This window comes from Pseudomyrmex gracilis, unplaced genomic scaffold (assembly GCF_002006095.1).
Source record: "Pseudomyrmex gracilis isolate BER0280 unplaced genomic scaffold, ASM200609v1 scaffold_285, whole genome shotgun sequence".
Taxonomy (NCBI): Eukaryota; Metazoa; Arthropoda; class Insecta; order Hymenoptera; family Formicidae; genus Pseudomyrmex; species Pseudomyrmex gracilis.
Genome location: NW_018020869.1, coordinates 24,034 through 46,096, shown reverse-complemented (window position 1 = coordinate 46,096; position 22,063 = coordinate 24,034). Strand labels below are relative to the sequence as shown.

The window sequence follows — 22,063 nt, the reverse complement described above, 5'->3', positions numbered from 1 at the left end:
TATAAATTTATTAACTCTTAGAGTATGGGGTGCAACGCAACTGAGCGTACGATGCTTATTTAAAAGTAACAAGTGTTGTGGCCGGAACACACTTTTATTCGATTTTAAAATATTGAGTGATGTAATAACAAGATAAATTATTTCATCTTATGCTCATCTCGAATTTGCAGGGCATCGTTTTCGTCCAATTCACGACTTTGGCTATGTAGCATTAGATGTAATTGATTTGATTGCCGAGGACTCTGGAACATATACCTGTCGCGCCGTTAATCTGGTAGGCAGCGACGAGGTAACTTGCATTTTGACATGTCGTTCAAGTGCACAAATTTTGACGGACACGCAAAACGAGCTTGGACTCGAACAGATTCATTATCTCGAAGACAGATCTAAATATCAAAGAAAAGAATTTGTCGAAGAAACAACTACTCAAGCACCTATTTTTACAACTTCGTTGAACAATGTCGAGATCAAAGAGGGTCAGCGGGCTCATTTCGAATGCAGATTGATTCCAGTGTCTGACGCGACAATGAAGATCGAATGGTTTCACAATAACAAGCCGGTGAAAGCGGGCTCGAGATTCGTTGAGACGAATAGTTTTGGTTTCGTCGCTCTTGATATTATGTACGCGTATCCCGAAGATTCCGGAACCTACACTTGCAGAGCTAGAAATATCATTGGTGAAGCTATTACATCCGCAACTGCAATCGTTCACTGTGAGTTCTCTGATATTTTACAATTTCTTTGATAAAATTAGTTCAATAACAGAAAAGTTTTAATTTGTTATTTTTTATCAATAGCCAAAAAGTCAATCTACACAGAAACTCAAAACGAGGAAACTTTGCAACGTCTTCGATCTTTGGAGGATACATCCCGTTATCAACGCAAAACTACAACTGAGGAGATCATCACGCAAGCGCCTGTCTTTACAATGCCGATCAAAGATCTCCGTGTTGCTGAAAATCAGGCAGCACATTTCGAAGCGCGAATTATACCGGTTGGAGATCCCAAACTCAAAGTAGAATGGTTACGTAACGGAGTTTCCATTTCAGCCTGTAAGTTTAACTCTTGCGAAATTACGTTAGAATATATAATTTTAGTTTTGGACGTTTTTACAACTGTTCTTTTTATTTCTTAAAAGCAAATCGTGTGACTACTATGCACGACTTTGGATACGTCGCCTTAAACATGAAGTACGTCAATCCCGAAGATTCAGGCACTTACACATGTCGCGCTACAAACGAGCTCGGCGAAGCTGTTACTTCAGCAACATTATTCGTTCAATGTAAGTACACGATTAATTAGAAACTTTCAGGTACATAATGATGTACAATCTGCAGATTACTTTGCGAAATATGATGGCACTTTTACTTCTCGTAAATTATAAATAATCCTATTTTTGTCATAATTGTGCTATTAAAGTAACAAAATGTTTAAAGTAATTTATTGTTTAATTGCTGATTTAATACTTATATTTTATTGCTAGTTGCTTTATTAATTTAATGTATCATTGCACTAAACTTATTTGCTATTACATCATCCGCAAATAAACGAATATCGGCTTGTGCGATATATTACGACTGAAAAATCCTGCTTTACAAAAAATCATTATAAGAACATGATATATTTCTTTGCGACTCGTATACTGCTATGACAAAAATTCTTGTAAAATGCAGCCAAAGCAGCCTTGCAGTTTGAGTCGCAACACGAGAGCGCTTTGTCGAAACTCCAAGCTCTGGAGGACACCTCGAAATATCAGCGTCGTGAAGAAGAAGAGATTGTGGTAAAAGACAAACCGTCCTTTACTGTCCAATTGAATGGACCTACCAGTTTAGTCGAAGGTCAAAGCGCACATTATGAGTGCCGTATAGAACCTTATCCCGACCCCAATATGAAGGTGGAATGGTTCCACAATGGCAAACCATTATCCACCGGTCACAGGTACAGAACTACCTGCGACTTTGGATTCGCATCGTTGGATGTGTTGACCGTCTACGCCGAGGATTCGGGCACGTACACTTGTCGAGCCACCAATAAATTGGGGTCGGCACAAAGCTCGATTAATCTTTCTGTTAAATGTGAGTAAAGCACTTATAAAACCGTGCTTGTACGGTACAATGTAATCGATGTTGGTTTTTATACACGCATTGTACATATCAATTCAAGAATTTTCCTTTCATATCGTTTTGCTGTAAATTGAAAAATTACCTTTCAGCTCGAGCATCGATTATACACGACACTCAACATGAGAGCGCGTTGAAGAAAATACAATATCTCGAGGACGACTCAAGATACAAACGTGTGGTCGAAGAAGATACGATCATCGCCGAAAAGCCCACTTTCGGACGACCACTGAAAAATATCGAACACCTACCGGAAGGCAAAAGCGCTCATCTTGAAGCTACGTTGACTCCTGTGAATGATCCGACAATGGTTGTGGAATGGTTCCGAAACGGACGACCCATTCCCCAGGGACATAAGTTCAAGACAACTTACGACTTTGGATATGTCGCTCTTGACATTCTTTATGCTTATCCTGAAGATTCGGGTACTTACATGTGCAAAGCAAAAAATGCCGTTGGCGAAGCTGTTACTACATGTGTCATCACTGTGGATTGTAAGTGCAATTGTTTTTGTTATTTAATATCATTTTAGCAAACACCCGTTACAAAATATTTTTTCGCAAGCTTTTCACGAAAGAAAAAAATGAAGTGAGACGCGAGATATAATGCGAGTTAAATTTTTGTATCTTTTCACTTCGGAAAATTGATAAGTGTGAACACACAGATAAATAATTAATTTAACATGTATTTAAATAATAAAAATGTACATATGTAAATATTTATTATTTTTATGTAAAAAGCAAAACAAGGCTTGTACCTCGATACTTTGGATGCCCAACGTCTGCAAAAGATTCGAGAATTGGAAACTGTCGAAATCAAAGAGGAAGTTGAAAAAGAAGTTATTCATCAGAAACCTGTGTTCTTGACACCATTGAACAATCTGGATCATCTTAAGGAAGGCGAACACGCTCATTTGGAATGTCGCGTGGAGCCGATTAATGATCCTAATTTGAAAATCGAGTGGTATGTGTGTTTATACTGATTACATTGTTATATTTATTTATAATAAAAAAATCATTATTTAGCTTCAAAACTTTTTTGCATAAAAAATAGGTTTGTCAATGGAGTCGCGATCAAAACTGGTCATCGCTTCCGTACAACACACGATTTTGGCTATGTAGCTCTTGATATTCTTTATACTTATCCCGAAGATTCCGGTACTTATATGTGTAAAGCAACCAACCTAGCTGGAGAAGCTGTCAACACTTGTACTATCAAAGTTAGCTGTAAGTATTCTATGATATGCAATAATTAGAAAAGTTTACTTCTCATTTTGTGCTAATGGAAAAATTTTCATACAATCATTAGCACAGAACACATCTAATCCGACACTTAATATTCCGCATGCAAAAAACTTAAAAACATTTATTAACAATGGATATAAACGGAAAAAACCATCTATCAAGTGGATAAGATTATGAAGGAGAATTTCGTTAAAATCAGTACAAGCTCTCAATATAATGTTACATTTTAAAATAACTGTCCTAACCACTACATAATGTTTCAAGAAAAAAATGTCAAGTAATGTGACCATAAAATAAATTTTCTTTTATTCAAAAGAGCGCTGATAAAAAAGTACTAATAATAGAAAAACAATCGCAAGAAAAACAGAGTAGTGACTCTTCATCTTTTATTTTAGCGCGACGAAGTATTCTTCTGGACACTCAACATCCAGATGGTCTAGAGAAGATTCGAGAACTCGAAGCCCACGGTCATCCTGCGCGATTAGAAGTCGAAGAACCGCCGGTGACACCACCAAGATTTATCACTGAACTTAGAGTAAGCAACAATAGCAGTAGGGAATAATAATATTAAATAATTAAAACAGTCATAAGTATAATGATAAAAATAAAAAATATTTTAGGGAACTACTGAAGTATATGAAGGACAAACTGCTCACTTCGAGTGCCAAGTAGAACCACTGCACGACGCCAACTTGAGAATTGAATTTTTCCACAATGAAAAACCTTTGCCATCAGCAGCGCGTTTCCATGTAACCTTCGATTTTGGCTATGTAGCCCTTGACATCGGTCATGCTGTGCCCGAAGACGCGGGACAATACTCCGTACGAGCGATTAACGCTTTGGGACAGTGTGTATCGTCCATTGAGCTCAAAGTAATTCCACGAGATAACATCATTCTGGATTCTCAACGACCCGAAGGAATGGACAAGATCCGGGAGCTCGAATCTCAACAACCGTGGAAAAGACCAGAGATACCAGAACCACAGACTAGACAGCGGCCAGTCTTTACTCAGCCTTTGCAAAATATTGACAGCATTGCTGAAGGTCACACCGCGCATTTCGAATGTAGGCTCATACCTGTGGGTGATCCTATGCTAAAGGTAGAATGGTTCAGAAACGAAGTGCCTCTTGAAACAAGTAAGCATCAATATAAGAAGTATTATGGATTATAAGCTATTAACGTATAAGCACTATTAACACTATTTTATCATATAAAACTAATATTCCCGTGCAATCTTTTTAGGTTCACGTATTACGAAAGTACACGACTTTGGATACGTGTCTTTGGATATTGCTCACGTGCGTGAAGAAGACGAAGGCGTTTATATGTGTCGTGCTTCTAATCCCTTGGGTGAAGCAGTCACTACTGCTTCGATGAAGATCAAAAGTAATTGTGTTACTGACAATTATATTAAAGTTGATTTCATATAGAACAACTCTTCAATTCATCATTAAAATTATTGTAGGTAAAGCAAGCATACAACTAGAGACTCAGCATCCCGAAGCACAACGCAGAATCGCTCAACTGGAAGCCAAAGAAGTTGAACGACCGGAAGAACCGGAGAAAGTCTTTGACAAACCTATTTTCACGCAATTACTTACAGGACCAACTGAACTTTGGGAAGGACAGATGGCTAGATATGAGTGCAGAGTCGTTCCTGTTGGCGACGCTAGCTTAAGATTCGAATGGTATTTGAACGGAGTTGAATTAAAAATGGGTAAATAATACACATAAAACACTTTTATAAGTACTATAAATTTTATAAGTATATCTATTATAGATATTTCTATAATAGATTAATAAAATCACTTTCCATTGTTAATTAGGTTCACGCTTCCATACGAATCATGACTTTGGATACGTGACGTTAGATATCCTCAAAGTTATCTCAGAAGATTCCGGAGTTTATACTTGTAAAGCGATTAACAAAGCAGGTGAGGCAGTATCATCGATCTCTCTGAAAGTGAAAGCACGCTCAGCCATCGATTCCGACAGTATACAAGCAAATGCTTGGCAAAAAATTCAATTGAAAGAAGCGGAAATGAACAAAGTGCCGGAGATGTTTATCGACACAACACCGCAACAGGCGCCAGTGTTCACAAAGCATCTTGAGAGCTATGACAAACTGGTAGAAGGTCAACACGTTTACTTAGAAGCTCAGGTGGAGCCGAGAGCCGATCCCAACTTGAGAGTAGAATGGTTCAAAAATGGTGTGGCTTTGCAAACCGGAACGAGACTTCGTAGTACTTTCGATTTTGGTTTGGTGACATTATCGATCAATAGTCTAAGAGCTGATGATTCTGCGATTTACACTTGCAAAGCAACCAATCTTTTGGGAGAAGCCGTGTCAACCTGTAGCTTGAAGATTACCGATCGTCACTGGCTGTTGGGAGATACTCTGCATCCCGACGCACTCCCGAAGATCGACGCTTTGGAGCAACCTCAAGTGACTTCTACTGAACAACCAGAACCTATTTATGAGGAACCAGTGTTCATCACTCATTTAAACAATGTGGAATGCATCGAAGGCGATAACGCTCACTTCGAGTGTAACGTGGAACCATCAAAAGATCCAACTATGAAGATAGAATGGTTCCTGAATAGCAAACCTTTGCCGACTGGTGCGAGATTCAAGAGTACGTATGATTTCGGTTACGTAGCTCTAGATTTGACTCATGCGTATGAAGAAGATTCCGGCATAATTACCGTTAAAGCCACAAACTCAAAAGGAAGTGCGCAAACTTCGGGTACTTTGAAGTGCACCAGCAAGCAAAACATCTATTTGCAAACGCAACATCCGCAAGGAGAAGCCGGACTTGAAAAGGTAAAGGAAGCCGAAGATGCATTTCTGTCAAAGTATAGAAGACCAGATGAAGCTCCCGAACACGAATATCCTAAACCAATCTGGACGGTGCCTCTTCAACCTGAATTTAAACTGGGAGAGTCTGAACCGTTACATTTAGAAGGACAAGTCGAGCCCAAGGATGATCCCAATTTAAAGATCGAATGGTATTTCAACGGAAAACCATTAGAACACGGTTCACGTTTCAAAATGACGAGTGATTTTGGTTTTGTTACCTTGGATTTGACCGATGTTTACGAGCGTGATTCCGGTATTTACACCTGCAAGGCTTACAACAAAGCAGGTGAAGCCTTTACATCAACGACAATTTATTGTTCGACCAAAGAAAATATCATCGAGAAATCGCAACATCCTAAAGGTAAAGAAGGTCTTGAAGCTATTCAAGATCTGGAGGAGTCGCTGAAACGACAGGAAGGAGTTGCACCAGGTGAGGAAGAAGGTCAACCACCGCAATTCACTTCGCAATTCGAAAATCTAACTAATCTATCCGAGGGTGAGATTGCTCACTTCGAAGCATCCCTCATCCCTACTGGTGATCAAACTATGGTGGTTGAATGGTTCTATAACGGCAAATCGTTGGAAGCTAGCCATCGCACGAGAACTGTTTATGCTTTCGGCATGGTTGTTCTTGAAGTCCTTGGCACTAAGATAGAAGATTCTGGTACTTACACTTGCAGAGCTACTAACAAGTGGGGCAAAGCTGAGATTAGCGTGCAATTAGAGTGCATCGATAAATCTAAAGGACAAAAACCTAAATTCACAACGCATATTCAGTCTCTGGAAGGTCTGAAAGACGGCCAATCGGCTCACTTCGAGTGCACTCTAATTCCAGTTGGTGATCCTTGTATGAAAGTCGAGTGGTTCCATAACGGAAAGCCTCTACGACATTCCTCACGTTTCAAAATGGTCTCTGATTTTGGTTTTGTCGTTATGGACATTGCTGGAGTGATGTCTCACGATACCGGAGAATATGTTTGCAAAGCTAGTAACAAGTACGGTGAAGATTACACGAAAGCCACAATCAAATGCTTTGGCAAAAGTGGTGTTTACTTAGATTCCCTGCAGCCGGACTCACTTGCTAGAATCCGGGAGCTCGAAAGTTACAGCGGAGAGCAACCAACTACGCCCACAACTCCTGTTGCTGAACCACCAAAATTTATTACACAGATCTCCGACATTACAAAACTAGTGGAAGGACAGTCCGCGCATTTCGAGGCCAGACTGACTCCCGTGAACGATCCCGATTTGAAAGTCGAGTGGTATTATAACGGCAAGAAACTTCCTCACGGCCATCGATATCGTACCTTCCATGACTTTGGCATCGTTATTCTGGACATTCTCTACTGTTACGAAGAGAATTCCGGAGTTTACGAGTGCAGAGCCGTTAATAAGTACGGTGAAGATTCTACAAAAGCAACTCTCAAATGCTTCTCCAAAACCAATCTTGTATTGGAGTCGCAACTTCCAAAAGGTATGGAAGGCGGTTTGGAAAAGATCCAAACTCTCGAAGATTCAATGATACGCACAAGAGACGAGAAGACTGTGGAAGAACGCGGTAAAGCTCCAGTATTTACCGTGCCCTTAAGTAATATCGATGGTCTACGTGAAGGAGAAAGCGCACATTTCGAAGCACGATTGATACCTACAGACGATCCAAAATTAAAGGTAAGTTTAATTTATTTAAATTTGTTGAGCATGGCATTTTTAATTTCTGCGTCAGTTTCTGCGCGAAAAATTAACTGACACATTATATTTTATATATATAAAGAAAAATTAAAACAGAATTCTATCCTCTATGTTGTTATAAACGTAAGTACGTTTCATTATGTATTGTATTGTTATTTTCAATGCAGGTCGAATGGTTCTGGAATGGCAAACCATTACGAACGGGATCTCGCTTCCGTACTTTTTGCGATTTTGGTTTCGTCATTTTGGAAATTTCTCCCATTTATCCTGAGGATTCCGGCGAGTATAGTTGTAGAGCAACAAACGACTACGGTGAGGCAGTAACAACGTGCACAATGAAGTGTACAGGTAAACGTAGCATCATTCTGGAATCTCAGTTGCCGAAAGGTATGGAGAGTACAATCGACAAGATCGCCGAATTGGAAGGCCTTGGAAATGTACCTGGCCAGGCTAGTCCTGAAGACGACACTGGAAGACCACCAGAGTTTATTACCACGCCTTCTGACCTGACTCTGGCAGAAAACTCTCTTGCTCACTTTGAATGTCGTCTGCAACCTATCAACGATTCTAGTATGAGAGTAGAGTGGTTCCACAATGGCAAACCTCTTCTTGCTGGCAGCAGAATCAAAACAATTCACGACTTTGGTTTTGTCATCCTGGAAGTCGCAAATTGTTATCAACGCGATTCTGGTTTATATACTTGCAAAGCTACTAATCGCCATGGAGAAGCTACAGTGTCGTGCAAACTTCAAGTTCGAGGACGTCAAGGTATCATCTTGGAGCCTCAACTACCAAGCAATTTCAAAACCGGTACGGAGAGTATACAGAAATTGGAGGAGTCTCTGTACAAGAGGGATGAAATTCTGGCGGAGGAGGAAAAACCGAATCCACCGAGATTTACAGTCGAACTTAAAGACATCGAAGTCGAGGAAGGTGGATCGAGCCACTTTGATTGTAGAGTCGAGCCTGTGGGTGATTCTACTATGCGCATTGATTGGTTCCATAATAGCAGACCTTTTGCGACAGGCTCTCGAGTCCATCAGATTAATGATTTCGGATTTATATCATTAGACATGTCGTATACATATGCGCGAGACAGTGGCGAATATGTTTGCAGAGCTACCAATAAATGGGGTTCTGCCACTACCAAAGCCACTATCACTTGCAAGTGTAAGTTATATGACTTGAAATAAATTTCTTTTTCGTTTTTGTCATAATGTATAATGAAAATAATTTTTTTTTGCAGCCAAGAAAACAATAGACTTTGACTCTCAATTGCCATCGGGAATGAGCGGCGAGAAATTGAAAGAATTAGAACGAGGACCGGTCTCTGAAGCTCCCAAAGAAGAAGCGCCTCGACAACCTCCTCGCTTTATCACTCAAATCGAGTCAGCAACTATTGACGAGGGAGAACCAGTCAGATTCGAATGTCGTGTAGAACCCAAAGAAGATCCCAATCTGCGCATTGAATGGTACAGAAACGGTAAATTAATTCCTGCTGGACACAGGTACAGATCGGTCTACGATATGGGATTCGTCTCGATGGACATTCTATACGTTTATCCTGAAGATTCTGGTGAATACGTTTGCAAAGCCATCAACGATCTTGGAGAAGACACTACTCGAGCTGCCGTATCTTGCAAAAGTATGTTTTTTACGTTATGTTTTTTCCTGTTGTTGATAGACTTGTTATGTTGAAGCAAACAACAATATTTGTGTTTTTCAGAATTACCAAGCATCATTCTGCAGAATCAAGTTCCGAAAGGTATGAAGAAATCCGAAGCCCTAATGCAAATGGAAGCGACAATCAAGAAGTATACTTCGGAAGTTCACTTGACCGAAGATGATCTGTATGATGCGGATAAGAAACAGCCACCTCGTTTTGTCACACAGATTCAGGATCAAACTGATCTTGTCGAAATGAATAGTACAAAGTTTGAGTGTCAATTAGCGCCTGTTGGTGATCCAAACATGAAAGTTGAATGGTTTTTCAATGGAAAACCATTGCCTCATAAAAATCGATTCACGCCGATCTACGACTTTGGTTACGTAGCAATGAACTTCGGCTGGGTCTATCCGGAAGACAGCGGCGAATATCTTTGCAGAGCTACGAACCTTTACGGAATGGACGAGACCAGAGCTATTATTAGAACCGCTGGTAAACCAGGAATTATCTACGAGTCTCAACTTCCAAAAGGCATGAAGAGTATTGAGAAAATAAGGGAGATGGAGGCAGCATGGCAAATGTGAGATTCGGAGATTTATTTATTCTTATATTTTTTATTTATAGAAAACAAAATCACAAAATATATTCAAAACAAAGTATATTCAAATATAATATTCAAAAAATTATTCTTTCTATACAGTGTGCCCGAAGAGGAAGGTGAAGAAGAAAAGGTACGTTCAGCGCCTGTTTTCGTAAGTAAACCGGAACCAGTAACTGTCGAAGAAGGCGACTGGTCCAGATTTTGCTGTCGAGTTACTGGGCATCCAAGACCTCGAGTTATGTGGATAATCAATGGCCATACAGTAGTAAATGTAAGTTTAAGAATACTACTTATGATATATTTTACAGTGATTGACAGCGAGAGAATTGACATAACAATCAGGTTATAAATTGAATTTCGACTCCTTTTGTGTTGTAGGGATCTCGCTATAAGCTAACGTACGATGGCATGTATCATTTGGATATCCCAAAAACCAGACAGTACGATCATGGCAAGGTAGAAGTAATCGCAAGAAGCTCCGTTGGCGAAGCACGCACAGAAACGACTCTAACAGTTAAACAACGAAGCGATGATTATCGTGGTGTATTGAAAAATTCACCGAGACGTAAGTTTACACGTTTTATCATACATATACATGCTCGCGAATTCTTCGTGTTAAGATAAAACAAAACTGATCATTAATAATTTTATTACACAACTTTGATCAAGTACTACTTGTAATACAGTCTAAACTTGGTAACTTTCTGTATTACGGAAACTTTATACGAAGAGTTCGCATGCAATATAACAATTTATATAAACGCGTTACAACGGTACAAATATACCACATGTGGCCAACGTACCAATTCGAAAGATTCGGTTGTGAGCCTTCAATAGCAAGGCTGTCATAAATTAAAAAATATTGAAACAATCGAAACACAGTACATAATATATATCGATACGGCACATGCATTCTATTCAAATACAGAAAACACTCTAGACCAGTCAGACATATCCCTTCTATTCCTTTTCGCTTTCTATTTGGCACTCCAAAGCCATGAAAATACGCCTCAAATCCGGCAGCTTCTTCTGCTTCTCTTTCTTCTTCTTCTTCTTCTTCTTCTTCTTCTTCTTCTTCTTCTTCTTCATCATCATGGGTGAGAATATCAGCGAGATTATTAGAGCGAAATCATCTTAGAGATCAAAGGTATCGTATACTTGGTTTTTTACATCAACATTCAGGTATGGAAATTAATTGTCAAAAAGACCTTCGTATTGTTTTATTAATGTTTTTTTGTTTTATAAATGTAATTATATATTTTTGTGTTGCGCTAGAGAAAACAGGGTTTATTGCTCATAATTGTATTTTTTATACCTTCTTCATAATCTATTTTTAATTTATTCTGTTTAACATTTCTTACATCATCATCTTAATCTTTTTTTATTTGAGAGATATTTGTTATTTTATATTTTGTTATATAAATATATATATTCACTGTTTAGGTATAAAAAATGCAAAATACCGAGCACACATCTCTGTATTTCTCACTTTTGCGCAATCGATATAATTTAATTCTAATTCCTATAATATGTGTTTATATATCATTTGTTTTTCATTTTTACAACATGCATCCATCGCGTTATTTATCTTTTTCTAATGCATTGCAGCAAGAGATTGTTAAAATCAATTCGTCGAAAAAATACACAAAGTTCGACGAATTTTGCAGAATTAGTAATCAGTTAATTAAAAGAACACTTTGCAGGAGATTTCTTGTCCTTTCATAATAAAAAACCTTCTTTTAGTACGAAGGATAGCACGTTAATAAAGAAAATCCAAAATGTCTAGTTTAACTAGTGTTTTCAATAATATGAAGCGACGCAATCTTATATATTAACCGCGTGATATAACGTTGAATTTTTCCAAATCCAAAAAATCGATTCCAATTTATATTCTTTAGGTGTCGTCGATATGTGTTGCATCGTCACTCGTACTGTGTCTTAAATATTGTAGTATTCGGTTAAACTTTGTTCTTCGATTGAGAGGATTGCAATATTGCTTCAATAAAGTACATTTGACTTTTCATACAAATGCGTAACAGATAATGATTGTTAAAAATTTTCAAATTCACGCGAATATTTAATTAAGAATGTTGCATTCCTCATCAAGATAAGCCAAGTGATATGTTCGCTCGAAGCACGCATTCTCGTCTACTAAGTATGTCACACAAGAAGATATATAAATAATAAATTGTTTCTTTAGCCTGGTATGATTATGGGCTAACGCAGTATCAGACTGAGCGGCAGAATACAGAACTGGAGCGTGTGTTTGATGAACGTCATCAAAGCGTTTCCCAAGGTGTCGAAATTGCTACGGAACATCTTGCTCCTAAAGTCATTAAAGAACCCGAAACCGAATGGCAGAAATCAGTCAAGAGTAAGAAAAATGAAGTTTATTACAATAAATTGATGAGCCTTGAAGAGGACCAAATACTCAAAGAAACCAGATTGAGAGAATCTTCACATCAGTTTGCCATTCCTGGCGACAAAGTTGTCGCGAATTCTTTAGCAAAAGGAATGGCCCAAAAGTATGAAGAGAGTTTGTAAGTATTTATAATATTACTTGTAGAAATATATTTAATTGCAACACGGTAGATATTCTATTTAATTTTCATTATCAGAGAAGAGCAGCCTCAACAACCGCCACAGACACCTCCAACTACAAAATATGTGAAGAAACCGTTTGTTACTGAAGTAGACATAGACACTGAACGTGTGAAAGCGACAGGAAAATATCCTCCGGAACCATCGGAATCCACTGTACATGGTCGCGAAGTTCACGTAGCTAAGCAGAAACAGACGCAAAAAGAGATAAAGGGTGATCTAGAAATAACAAGGAAAATCACAGCGACAGAGACTACAGAAGTGGAGCACAAAGCGAAAACTCAGGAACGTGTGGTTCAGGGTCAAGTTAAACCCGCCAAACCGCCTGTTTTTACAAAAAAAATTCAACCTTGCAGAGCATTCGAGCAAGAACAAGCCAAATTTGAGGTTGAGTTTGATGGCGATCCACTACCAACCATCAAATGGTATCGCGAAGATTTTCCCATACAAAACTCAGCCGATCTTCAAATTTACACTTTTAGTACCAAATCGGTGTTGATTATCAGACAAGTCTTCATGGAAGATTCCGGTGTCTTTTCTGTTATTGCTGAGAACAGAGGAGGAAAAGCTAAATGCAGCGCTAATTTGGTTGTTGAAGAACGCAGAAGACAACCTGGACGGGGCGGTGCAATACCACCTAGTTTCTTATCCACGATTCAATCTACTTCTGTAGCCACTGGACAGCTTGCTAGATTTGATGCCAAAATCGCTGGTACCAAACCTTTGGATGTTTATTGGCTTAAGGTATAAAACATTCTAGATATATAGTAACAATTACTTCTAGATAAGTAAGATATTTTGAAAAGATTTATATAAACATAAAACCAAATTCTTTTTTTATTGCAGAATGGCAAGAAAGTAATGGCAGATATCCGTTACAAAACGTTAGAAGAAGACAACATTTATACGCTTCTGATCTTAGAGACAGTACCAGAAGACACTGGCAAATACGAATGTGTCGCGATCAATAGTGCTGGAGAAGCAAGATGCGAAGCGGATTGCACTGTTCGTGGACCTCAATCTCCGGCAAAGATTTCGAAACCCACAACACCAACAGAAGAGAGAGCGCCGACTGTTGTGGTACCATTAAAGGATCAAACTATCAAAGAAGGAAGTTCCGTCGCTTTTGCCTGCAGGATTACAGGAAAACCTGTTCCTACAGTACAGTGGAAAAAAGCCGATAAGGTATCAAATGTTTTTTTACTAATTATATTCTATTATGAAACTGTATTAGAGAAGTTCACTCAGACACAAATGGCTCTCGTAATTTTAGGTGATTAAACCGTCGAAGTACTTCCAAATGCAGAAAGAAGGCGATCTTTGCAATCTAAGAATCTCAGAAGCATTCCCCGAAGACGAGGGTGTTTACAAATGCATTGCCAAAAACCCCGCTGGCGAAGTTACTACATCTGCTAATCTCAGAGTTCTCGGTAAGAAAAAACTAAACATATCGAATTTAGTTTTATATTAAGTTTTTTTTATTATGTACAGTATAATAAAGAAAGAAATATTCTTATTTTCATTTTTGAATAGCGCCCGACACAGCTGACGTTTTGCCGAAACTGACACCTTTGAAAGATCAAATAGTCGCGGAGGGACAGCCGGCTCAATTCAAAACCCAAGTGAGTCCGGTGAAGCCTAAGCCAACAATTCAGTGGTATCGAGAAGGTGCTTTGATTCCACAATCGCCAGACTTCCAGGTAGATATCTCATTGTTTTGTTTATAAAAGACCAAATCAGACTTCGTTCTAGTGTAATGCTTAAGCATGGGTATACGTCACTTTCAGATGATTCACGAAGGCAACAATGCGGTGCTACTCATAGCAACCACCTACGAGGAGGATACCGGCACTTTTACCTGCCGTGCCACAACTTCAGCCGGTACCGTAGAAACATCCGCCAAACTCATCGTCAAAAGTAAGAACTGAATCAAAGATACAGATTCGATTGCTAACACAATACGCGATTGGACTTATATCATACATCTTTAAGAACTGCCGGAGACGAATATATACTCGAGACAGTAACAAGTTAATTTGCATATAACATTGATCATCTTTTGTTAAAACTTTTAAAGAAGATGATATTAATTTTTTTTATCTTCTATTATGTATCTCTGATAAACCCTGATTAAATTTTTGTTACCACTATATACTTGAAGAAATGATAATTGATCGAAACAATAAGTTAACGCGTGATATAGCAAAAAAACGTAAAAACTTAAACTTTTTATCATAAATATATTTTCTAATGTATGATTAATATTAATCGTTGTGTTATACTGTATGCCTTTTTGCTTAACGCATTTTCACGATACGACTAACGTCTTTGCACTCGTCTTAAGTATAACCGTCTCCGCGCAGCGCGTTCGTCGTAAATATCCATTCGTATTTTTACTTTTGTGCTTTGTTGTTGCCTTCCTTAGAAACATAACCCACCGAACCTACCGCTAGATTTTTCAACCTCCACTTTAAACACCATCTAATCAAAAAAAGTGTCGTGCGCGCTCGGGGAGTTTGTACTAACTTGTCATATTTTGAGAATAGCTGAGCGAGTGAAACGAGATAGTAATTAATAACACTTGTGAGAGGCTATGTTACAAACCTGTATACATCATTATCCTCATTACAAAAAAACTATCGTAAGAAACATGTCACGCAAGTAAAGGTCGCGAAGGTGGTGCTGAAAATGAGGTGCTACAAAAAATAATATCAAAATCGAAGCTGTAATGTGATCAGTTGAGACAAGCGTAGTGTAATAATCAAAAATTTTTATCTCAGAGCAAAAATGCGATTGCAACCTTTTTATAATGAGTGCTATTCATTCTGTAAATAGATATATTAATGAGATATTGCGCGATATTAGTCAATATTATGAATAAAAAGGAACAAGAATTAGCGGTGCGACTGTGTTAAAAAAAAAAAACTCGTTTACTCGTTCGCTGTATCGATATTTCATTATAAAAAGTATATCGTAAAGTAAAACAAAAAATATATATACATATATCTACATGCACACACATCATTTACATATGTATACGCTCACTACAATTATAAATACTCTTTTCTTAGAGAAATCACACAAGAATACACATACATAAATGAAAAAAAGAGATTATCATTTTACTAATCGATTATTTATTATTGTACAATGAAAGTCGCAATAAAACCGAATGTTCTAAGAATATCCAAGTCTCGTTTGTTATCGTTTTGCAAACCATCGCCTGATTATTATTATAATTAACACCTTTACATAGTAAATAACGATGTTATCCTATAGTATAAAAGAACCTTTGGGGCGATGGAAGATTTATTAACATAGCGCATGAAACGCATATGATAATTGTGAGATTATTGAGATGTTTCTTATAAATTTTGCGTTGTGTGTAAATTATTCTATACAAATTGGTACATTAGATATTTTTGTATATATACTGAGGGATAACATTTATCATTAAATTTGTGATAAATGATAACAAGCATAAAGAAGTAACAAAAAAATGCTTAGGTATCCTTATCTTTCCTTGATGGAGTCTTACGGAAGCAAAAGTAACGTTTGCGTAATAAACACTATGTTTTCACGAAAAACAAATCACGTAGTATACATATATACGATACATATATTTACATCGGCCACTTTTGTCACGCGGCACACGTTTCCAAGCAAAGAGCAAATGCAGTGCCGTGTGCACGTTCGGCTAGGCCCTTTTCTTAGGCTATTTCTGAGCACGTGATGTGTATTACGTTACCCGTCTATATTTGGCTGCCGGCTTGAAACTCCGTGAAAATTCAACTCCGTCAGCCACGGCAGATGTTGGGTCGTGTGTACTACAAACACGACTTTTTCAAAGCTAACGTGTAATCCCTATATCAATATACTTTGTTCGTGTATTTTTACAATTGTTTTTATTTTTTGTTTAAGATGAAACTTATGTTTTAAGTTAAATTGTAGTTTAATGTAAAACATTATGAATTTAGAATATTAATTCTTTGTAATCAGCGAGAAGAAATCAAATCCGATATATTATTAAATTTATTATTACATTTATTATTATTATTATACTTTTTAAAAGAGATAGTTTTCTCTTTGTTAGATATCTTTAAGATTTAACTAAGAGAGAAAATTTCTAAAAATGATCCATGTTCTTTGCGTTCTAAATGTGATGCATGGATATCATGAGTAAAAGAGCATGCGTCATTCGATGAACTTCAAAGAGATGGAATTCGACCTTGAAGACAGAATGACAACGCTTCCCAAGAGAACAAATGATCACGCTGAATCATCAAGGAGATTCTTTTCCGTGGTTCATCTCATCTTCGATCCTAGACCACTACCTTCACACAGAAGACTTCGTTAGTACGGTGATTTTGAGAGGAGTTGGCCGAGGTAGTTGACTATTTTGGACTCGTCTCGAAGCAACTGCCAGTGATTCAACCATGCCAGAAATACTACGGGGAAACGCGTGTCAGCGCACTCTGCAAAACGAGAGAGAAAATTATTTTTAGGAAACCAGCAAAACTTGGTGGAGTTGAAGATATATGACTATTTTACGATCATCTAATATGAGAGAAATTGGCAATATATGTCACCGTGATCAAACTTAACAAAATCATTAAGAAATACTTTCAAAAGAGAAAATATATATAAATCCAGAAGAGAATTATAAATTTTTCCACTGCTTTTTAAACTTTCTTTTATTTAAAAGTTTTTACTCATCTTCTCACAATCTTTCTTGAGTCTTTTATGTGCACTTAAAACAACAAGTAAAAATTTTCCTTATAATTCTTTTTGAAACATGTGACTAACATATATATACAAACTGGTTTTGAAATATTATCTACATTATGACAAAAATTAAATAACTTTTTATATTAATTAACCTTTTATATATAAGTTTACATGACACTGACAAAAATTCATGAATAATATACTATGTATATTTTCAATATTTGATATATTGTATTACTGTAGTACATATATATGTATTTAATAGCCATACAGGATAAAAGATAGATCAAAAAGTAAACACGTGTCATCACATACATTATATCTCGTTATTTATTTTTACTTTTATACATAATCATAAAGATCTTTATTTTTACTTTTGTACATAATCATAAAGACACAATCTTTCGTACTTTACCCAATAAATTGTTTGATATCGTGTAGAAAGTCGTAACTCAATGTCCCTTTATTCACATATTTAACAGATAAGCATAATCACTCTCAATCAATAGTCAACTGTAGATGAATAAGTCTTCCAAATGTTACAGCTCTTTCACGATTTATTAGTTGATACTATTATGTCACTAATTAATTAAATAATAGATAAACTTATATACAAAAATTTATATTAAAGATTACAAAAAGTCTTATATATATATACACTTAAGGAAAATAAGATTTACAATTAAAATAACTTTAAAATAGAAATAAAAATTTTACCTAAATACATAGCTTGTTATAATTTTGAATAAAATGACATATAAACATATAAAATTTATGTTTTCTCTTGTCTCTTCGATACATAATTCATTGCTCGAAATGCGATATTATACACGAATATTTCACAAATATGCACCACCTTTACGGCACCACAGCACCACAAATTCAAATGTGTTCGGTTCAAATGCGGCTGCACTTCGGGCAAGCACATGAAAGAAATTTTCATTATGCAATAACGAGTGCGAAGAATGCGTTTTACGACCGAAGACACAGCCAAGTTACAGCCAACTATCAGATGTCAATTTCTTCCTCACTTTCACTGAATAATTTACGTGACATCACCGCAATATCACTGCGTCCTGTGGTAAAAAGCACAGGAATAATCTTTCTTCTTTCGTCTTCGGCTTCCGCGTGATTACTATTACGACTAGACGTAGCACGAAGTTACGGATGTGCGTCTTGTACGTCAAGGATCCCCACCGAGTTTCTTCGAGGGAGAACCTACTTGAGAGAGACTCGCAAGTCGTCTTGTGAACTCCACAAACACTACAAATGAACGTCTCGGTCCCGCGCACGACCACAGTTAATATAATTTTTGTGACCTCGCGTCTGTTGAAGCTAATAATGTCGCAAACGTCATCGTGTCGTCATCGTAACACAACATAGTACTTTATTGCATTTTAAAGAAAAAACTCTCTCGCAATTGAGATGACACATTCTTTTTGTCTACTTACTAGAAATAACATATGATAACATATGATGAAATATATATATGTCTGTGTGTGTGTGTATAAATATTGATTGCAAGCAATATTCAATACTTTTAATTAGTATTTTTAAAACATTTTACTTAATACTTTTTTAGTATTAGTTTATACAACATAGCACATTATAAATTATTTCATTAATGTTAGAATGATACAAAATTGAAGACAACTTACATATAATTTAATTACATATAGTTATTAATATTTTAAATAATTCTCAAATAATTTTTTATTTTAAGGTTAATAGTTTGGCAAATTGCCTTGATTTATAGTTTATAAAGTGTATTAGGACTTACCTCTTGCTACATATATATTTTATGCAATTATAAAATAAATTTTCAAATTGCGTTTAATTAACTAAACTATTTACATATAATAAATTAACATATAAATTTACATACAATAAATTCTGCGTGACATTATAAAATAATTCGTCACGTTTGTTATATTTGTTGATAAGTGTGTAAATATAAAAGAATATTCTCATTTATAATAATAGCATGCTGCATGGTATCTGTACAATAAAACAAAGCATATCATACAAAATTTCCATTTAACACAACATGTGTGACAGTGTGAAATAGTGGTAAATGTATTCAAAGTTACTTAAAGCAATTTTCAATAAATTGCAGAGAGAAAAGAAGCTCATTACGCAATCCCTGCGGAAACGACTGCTAGTACAAAAGTAGATACTAAACTTGCGAAAGAAGATATAGTTTTAAGATCACTTGACGAAAATGGATTGCCACTTGAGATACAACTTCAACCAGGTGATGAATCGTTGCCTTGGAGAAAAGGACGTGTTTATCATCGACCTCAAACTAGCCAACCGCTTCCATGGCGAAAAGTAAAGCCAAAATCGAGAGATTCCTCTTTGGATAAGCTTCGAGCTTTTGAGAGTCAAATAAAACCATGGACCGAGGAAGAAGTAGTTTTGAAGAAAACTTCTCAGATTCCTAAAGATATAACAAAAGAAAAGTTAGAAGAAGTTGAACTGAAACCAACCAAGATCGAGAAGAAAGAAATCCATGGACCTAGTCTTGAAACTGTCAAGTTGAAATCCGTGCCTAAAGATACAACAAAAGCTATATTAACCGAAGAAGACGTTACTCGTAAAGATACTACTACAACAGAATTGTACACAGAGGAAACTGACGCTTCTCTATTAAAATCGTTGCGCCACTTGAAAGAAACTATATCAAAACAAGAGAAAACAAAACCATGGACAGAAGAACAAATTGTTTTAAAGAAAATAAAACCAAAAACAACAAAAGTTTCGGAAATAGATACTTTAGAAAGAACAGATTATACAGAACAAGAAGATAGTTCTTTGCTTACAATTTCAAAAGATGAAGAGACGCAAAAAATAAAGAAGGAGAAACTTATAATAGATAAGACAGAACACCCTAAACCTTGGACGGAAGAAAAAATAGCTCTCAAAAACGCACAACCAGAAAGAAAAGAAATATTTAAACAAACGCTCGAAACTGTTACATTAAAACCTTCGCATATAGTAAAAAAAGAAATAGTAAAACCAACATTAAAAGAAGTAGATCTTAAATCAATTTTAAAAGAAGAATCTGAAGTAATTTTAAAAGAAGAAGTTCAGATTGATGTTTCTACAGTTAAAAAAGAAAGGAGAGCGAGTAAAGATATAGATAAGACAATTACAGATCAAACAGATAAAATAGAAAAACCAAAACCATGGACAGAAGAGAAAGTTGCTTTAAAGAAATCTAAGCCTATCCAAAGAGAAATAGAAAAAGAAGCATTGGAAACGGTAGAGTTAAAACCATCTAGACCTACGAAGCTGGTAGTTCGAAAACCAAGTTTGGAAAAAGTAGATTTGAAACCTGTCACAAAAGAGAAAGTGGACACAAGTATTACAGAAATTGTTAAACATGTCGACTACACTGAACATGAAGATACTTCATTACTTCAAGTGTCATCTGAGGAGGTACTGGACACTACCAAATTAAAACAATCAAAACCAAGCAAAAAACCAACACAAGATGTGGGACAATATGTTGAAGAAGAAGATATTACTTTACTTAAGTCTGAGCGTGAAACTACACTAAACAAACAAGTAAGGAAACGAAAAGAAATACCAGAAGAAAAATCACAGTTAAAACCATGGACAGAAGAAAAAGTTACTCTGAAGAAAACGAAACCTGAACAAAAAGAAATACATAAAGAAACTCTAGAAGAAATATTGTTAAAACCAGTAACAAAAGTAGATAAAGTATCACAAAAACAACTAATAGAAACAACAGATCTGGAACATGTTAGAACAGAAATCACGGACTTAACTAAAGTTAAAAAGTCTGAAGAAAACCTATCTTATCAAGAAGAAGAAGACCAAACTATTCTTGAAATGGATAAACATGTTGAATACTCTGAGAAAATAAAACCTAAGAAAAAAGACATTGGAAAAGTACCATACAAGGAAGAAGAAGATATTGCAATCCTTGCCGTTGATCAAACAACAGATACACAATCTACAAAAAAAGAAATACCCATACCATGGGTAAGAGGAAAAAAAGGAAAGAAAGACGTAGAAGAAATACAACCATCTCGAATACCTACACCTCAAGATAAACCAGAAGAAGATCAACCAACAGAAATTGCAGAAGCATCATGGCGTCGCAAACCAAAACCATCAAAAATTCAAAAAGAAATTGAAGAAACTGTGCTCAAAGAACACGAAGTAGAAGAAAAAGCTGAATTACCATGGAAACGTAAAAAACAGACACCAGTTATTAAACCAGCAGAAAAACCAGAGGAAAAACCTGAAGAAGTTCGACTAAAACCAGTCAAAAGAATTGAGAAGCCAGAAGAACCAAAACCGGAGGAAGTAATTCTGAAACCGGTTAAGAGGCTTCCTAAAGAGGAAGAGACAAAAGAAGAAATTACCTTAAAACCGGTGGAAAGGAAAAAACCAGAAGAAAAACCTGAGGAAGTTCGACTTAAACCTGTCAGAAGAATTGAGAAGCCAGAAGAACCAAAACCGGAGGAAGTAATTCTGAAACCGGTTAAGAGGCTTCCTAAAGAGGAAGAGACAAAGGAAGA

General features: G+C 36.5%; 1 protein-coding gene and 1 long non-coding RNA gene across 3 annotated transcripts in view; one reads left to right on the top strand and one right to left on the bottom strand.

Annotated features, from left to right (window-relative positions):
- Window positions 1-22,063, top strand: part of LOC109859760 (titin-like) — a 69,668-nt gene that overhangs the window by 37,909 nt on the left and 9,696 nt on the right. The window contains exons 54-77 of one of the 2 annotated variants that reach the window (XM_020438302.1): window positions 171-713; window positions 798-1,052; window positions 1,139-1,282; window positions 1,674-2,075; window positions 2,213-2,614; window positions 2,861-3,083; window positions 3,174-3,346; window positions 3,760-3,899; window positions 3,985-4,501; window positions 4,608-4,751; window positions 4,831-5,082; window positions 5,192-7,893; window positions 8,082-9,084; window positions 9,161-9,559; window positions 9,641-10,160; window positions 10,281-10,452; window positions 10,560-10,746; window positions 12,382-12,721; window positions 12,800-13,526; window positions 13,629-13,967; window positions 14,056-14,212; window positions 14,316-14,482; window positions 14,570-14,699; window positions 19,627-22,038. In XM_020438302.1, coding sequence (XP_020293891.1) covers window positions 171-713; window positions 798-1,052; window positions 1,139-1,282; window positions 1,674-2,075; window positions 2,213-2,614; window positions 2,861-3,083; window positions 3,174-3,346; window positions 3,760-3,899; window positions 3,985-4,501; window positions 4,608-4,751; window positions 4,831-5,082; window positions 5,192-7,893; window positions 8,082-9,084; window positions 9,161-9,559; window positions 9,641-10,160; window positions 10,281-10,452; window positions 10,560-10,746; window positions 12,382-12,721; window positions 12,800-13,526; window positions 13,629-13,967; window positions 14,056-14,212; window positions 14,316-14,482; window positions 14,570-14,699; window positions 19,627-22,038 — 12,450 coding nt within the window. Of the gene's footprint in view, window positions 1-170; window positions 714-797; window positions 1,053-1,138; window positions 1,283-1,673; window positions 2,076-2,212; window positions 2,615-2,860; window positions 3,084-3,173; window positions 3,347-3,759; window positions 3,900-3,984; window positions 4,502-4,607; window positions 4,752-4,830; window positions 5,083-5,191; window positions 7,894-8,081; window positions 9,085-9,160; window positions 9,560-9,640; window positions 10,161-10,280; window positions 10,453-10,559; window positions 10,747-12,381; window positions 12,722-12,799; window positions 13,527-13,628; window positions 13,968-14,055; window positions 14,213-14,315; window positions 14,483-14,569; window positions 14,700-15,207; window positions 15,767-19,626; window positions 22,039-22,063 lie in introns of those variants that run through there. The other variant, XM_020438304.1, reaches the window with a different exon arrangement.
- On the bottom strand, window positions 15,198-18,753 carry LOC109859762. The gene is made up of 2 exons (XR_002250746.1): window positions 18,367-18,753; window positions 15,198-17,257 (listed from the first exon to the last, which is right to left on the bottom strand). It is a non-coding gene; the product is annotated as an uncharacterized LOC109859762 (long non-coding RNA).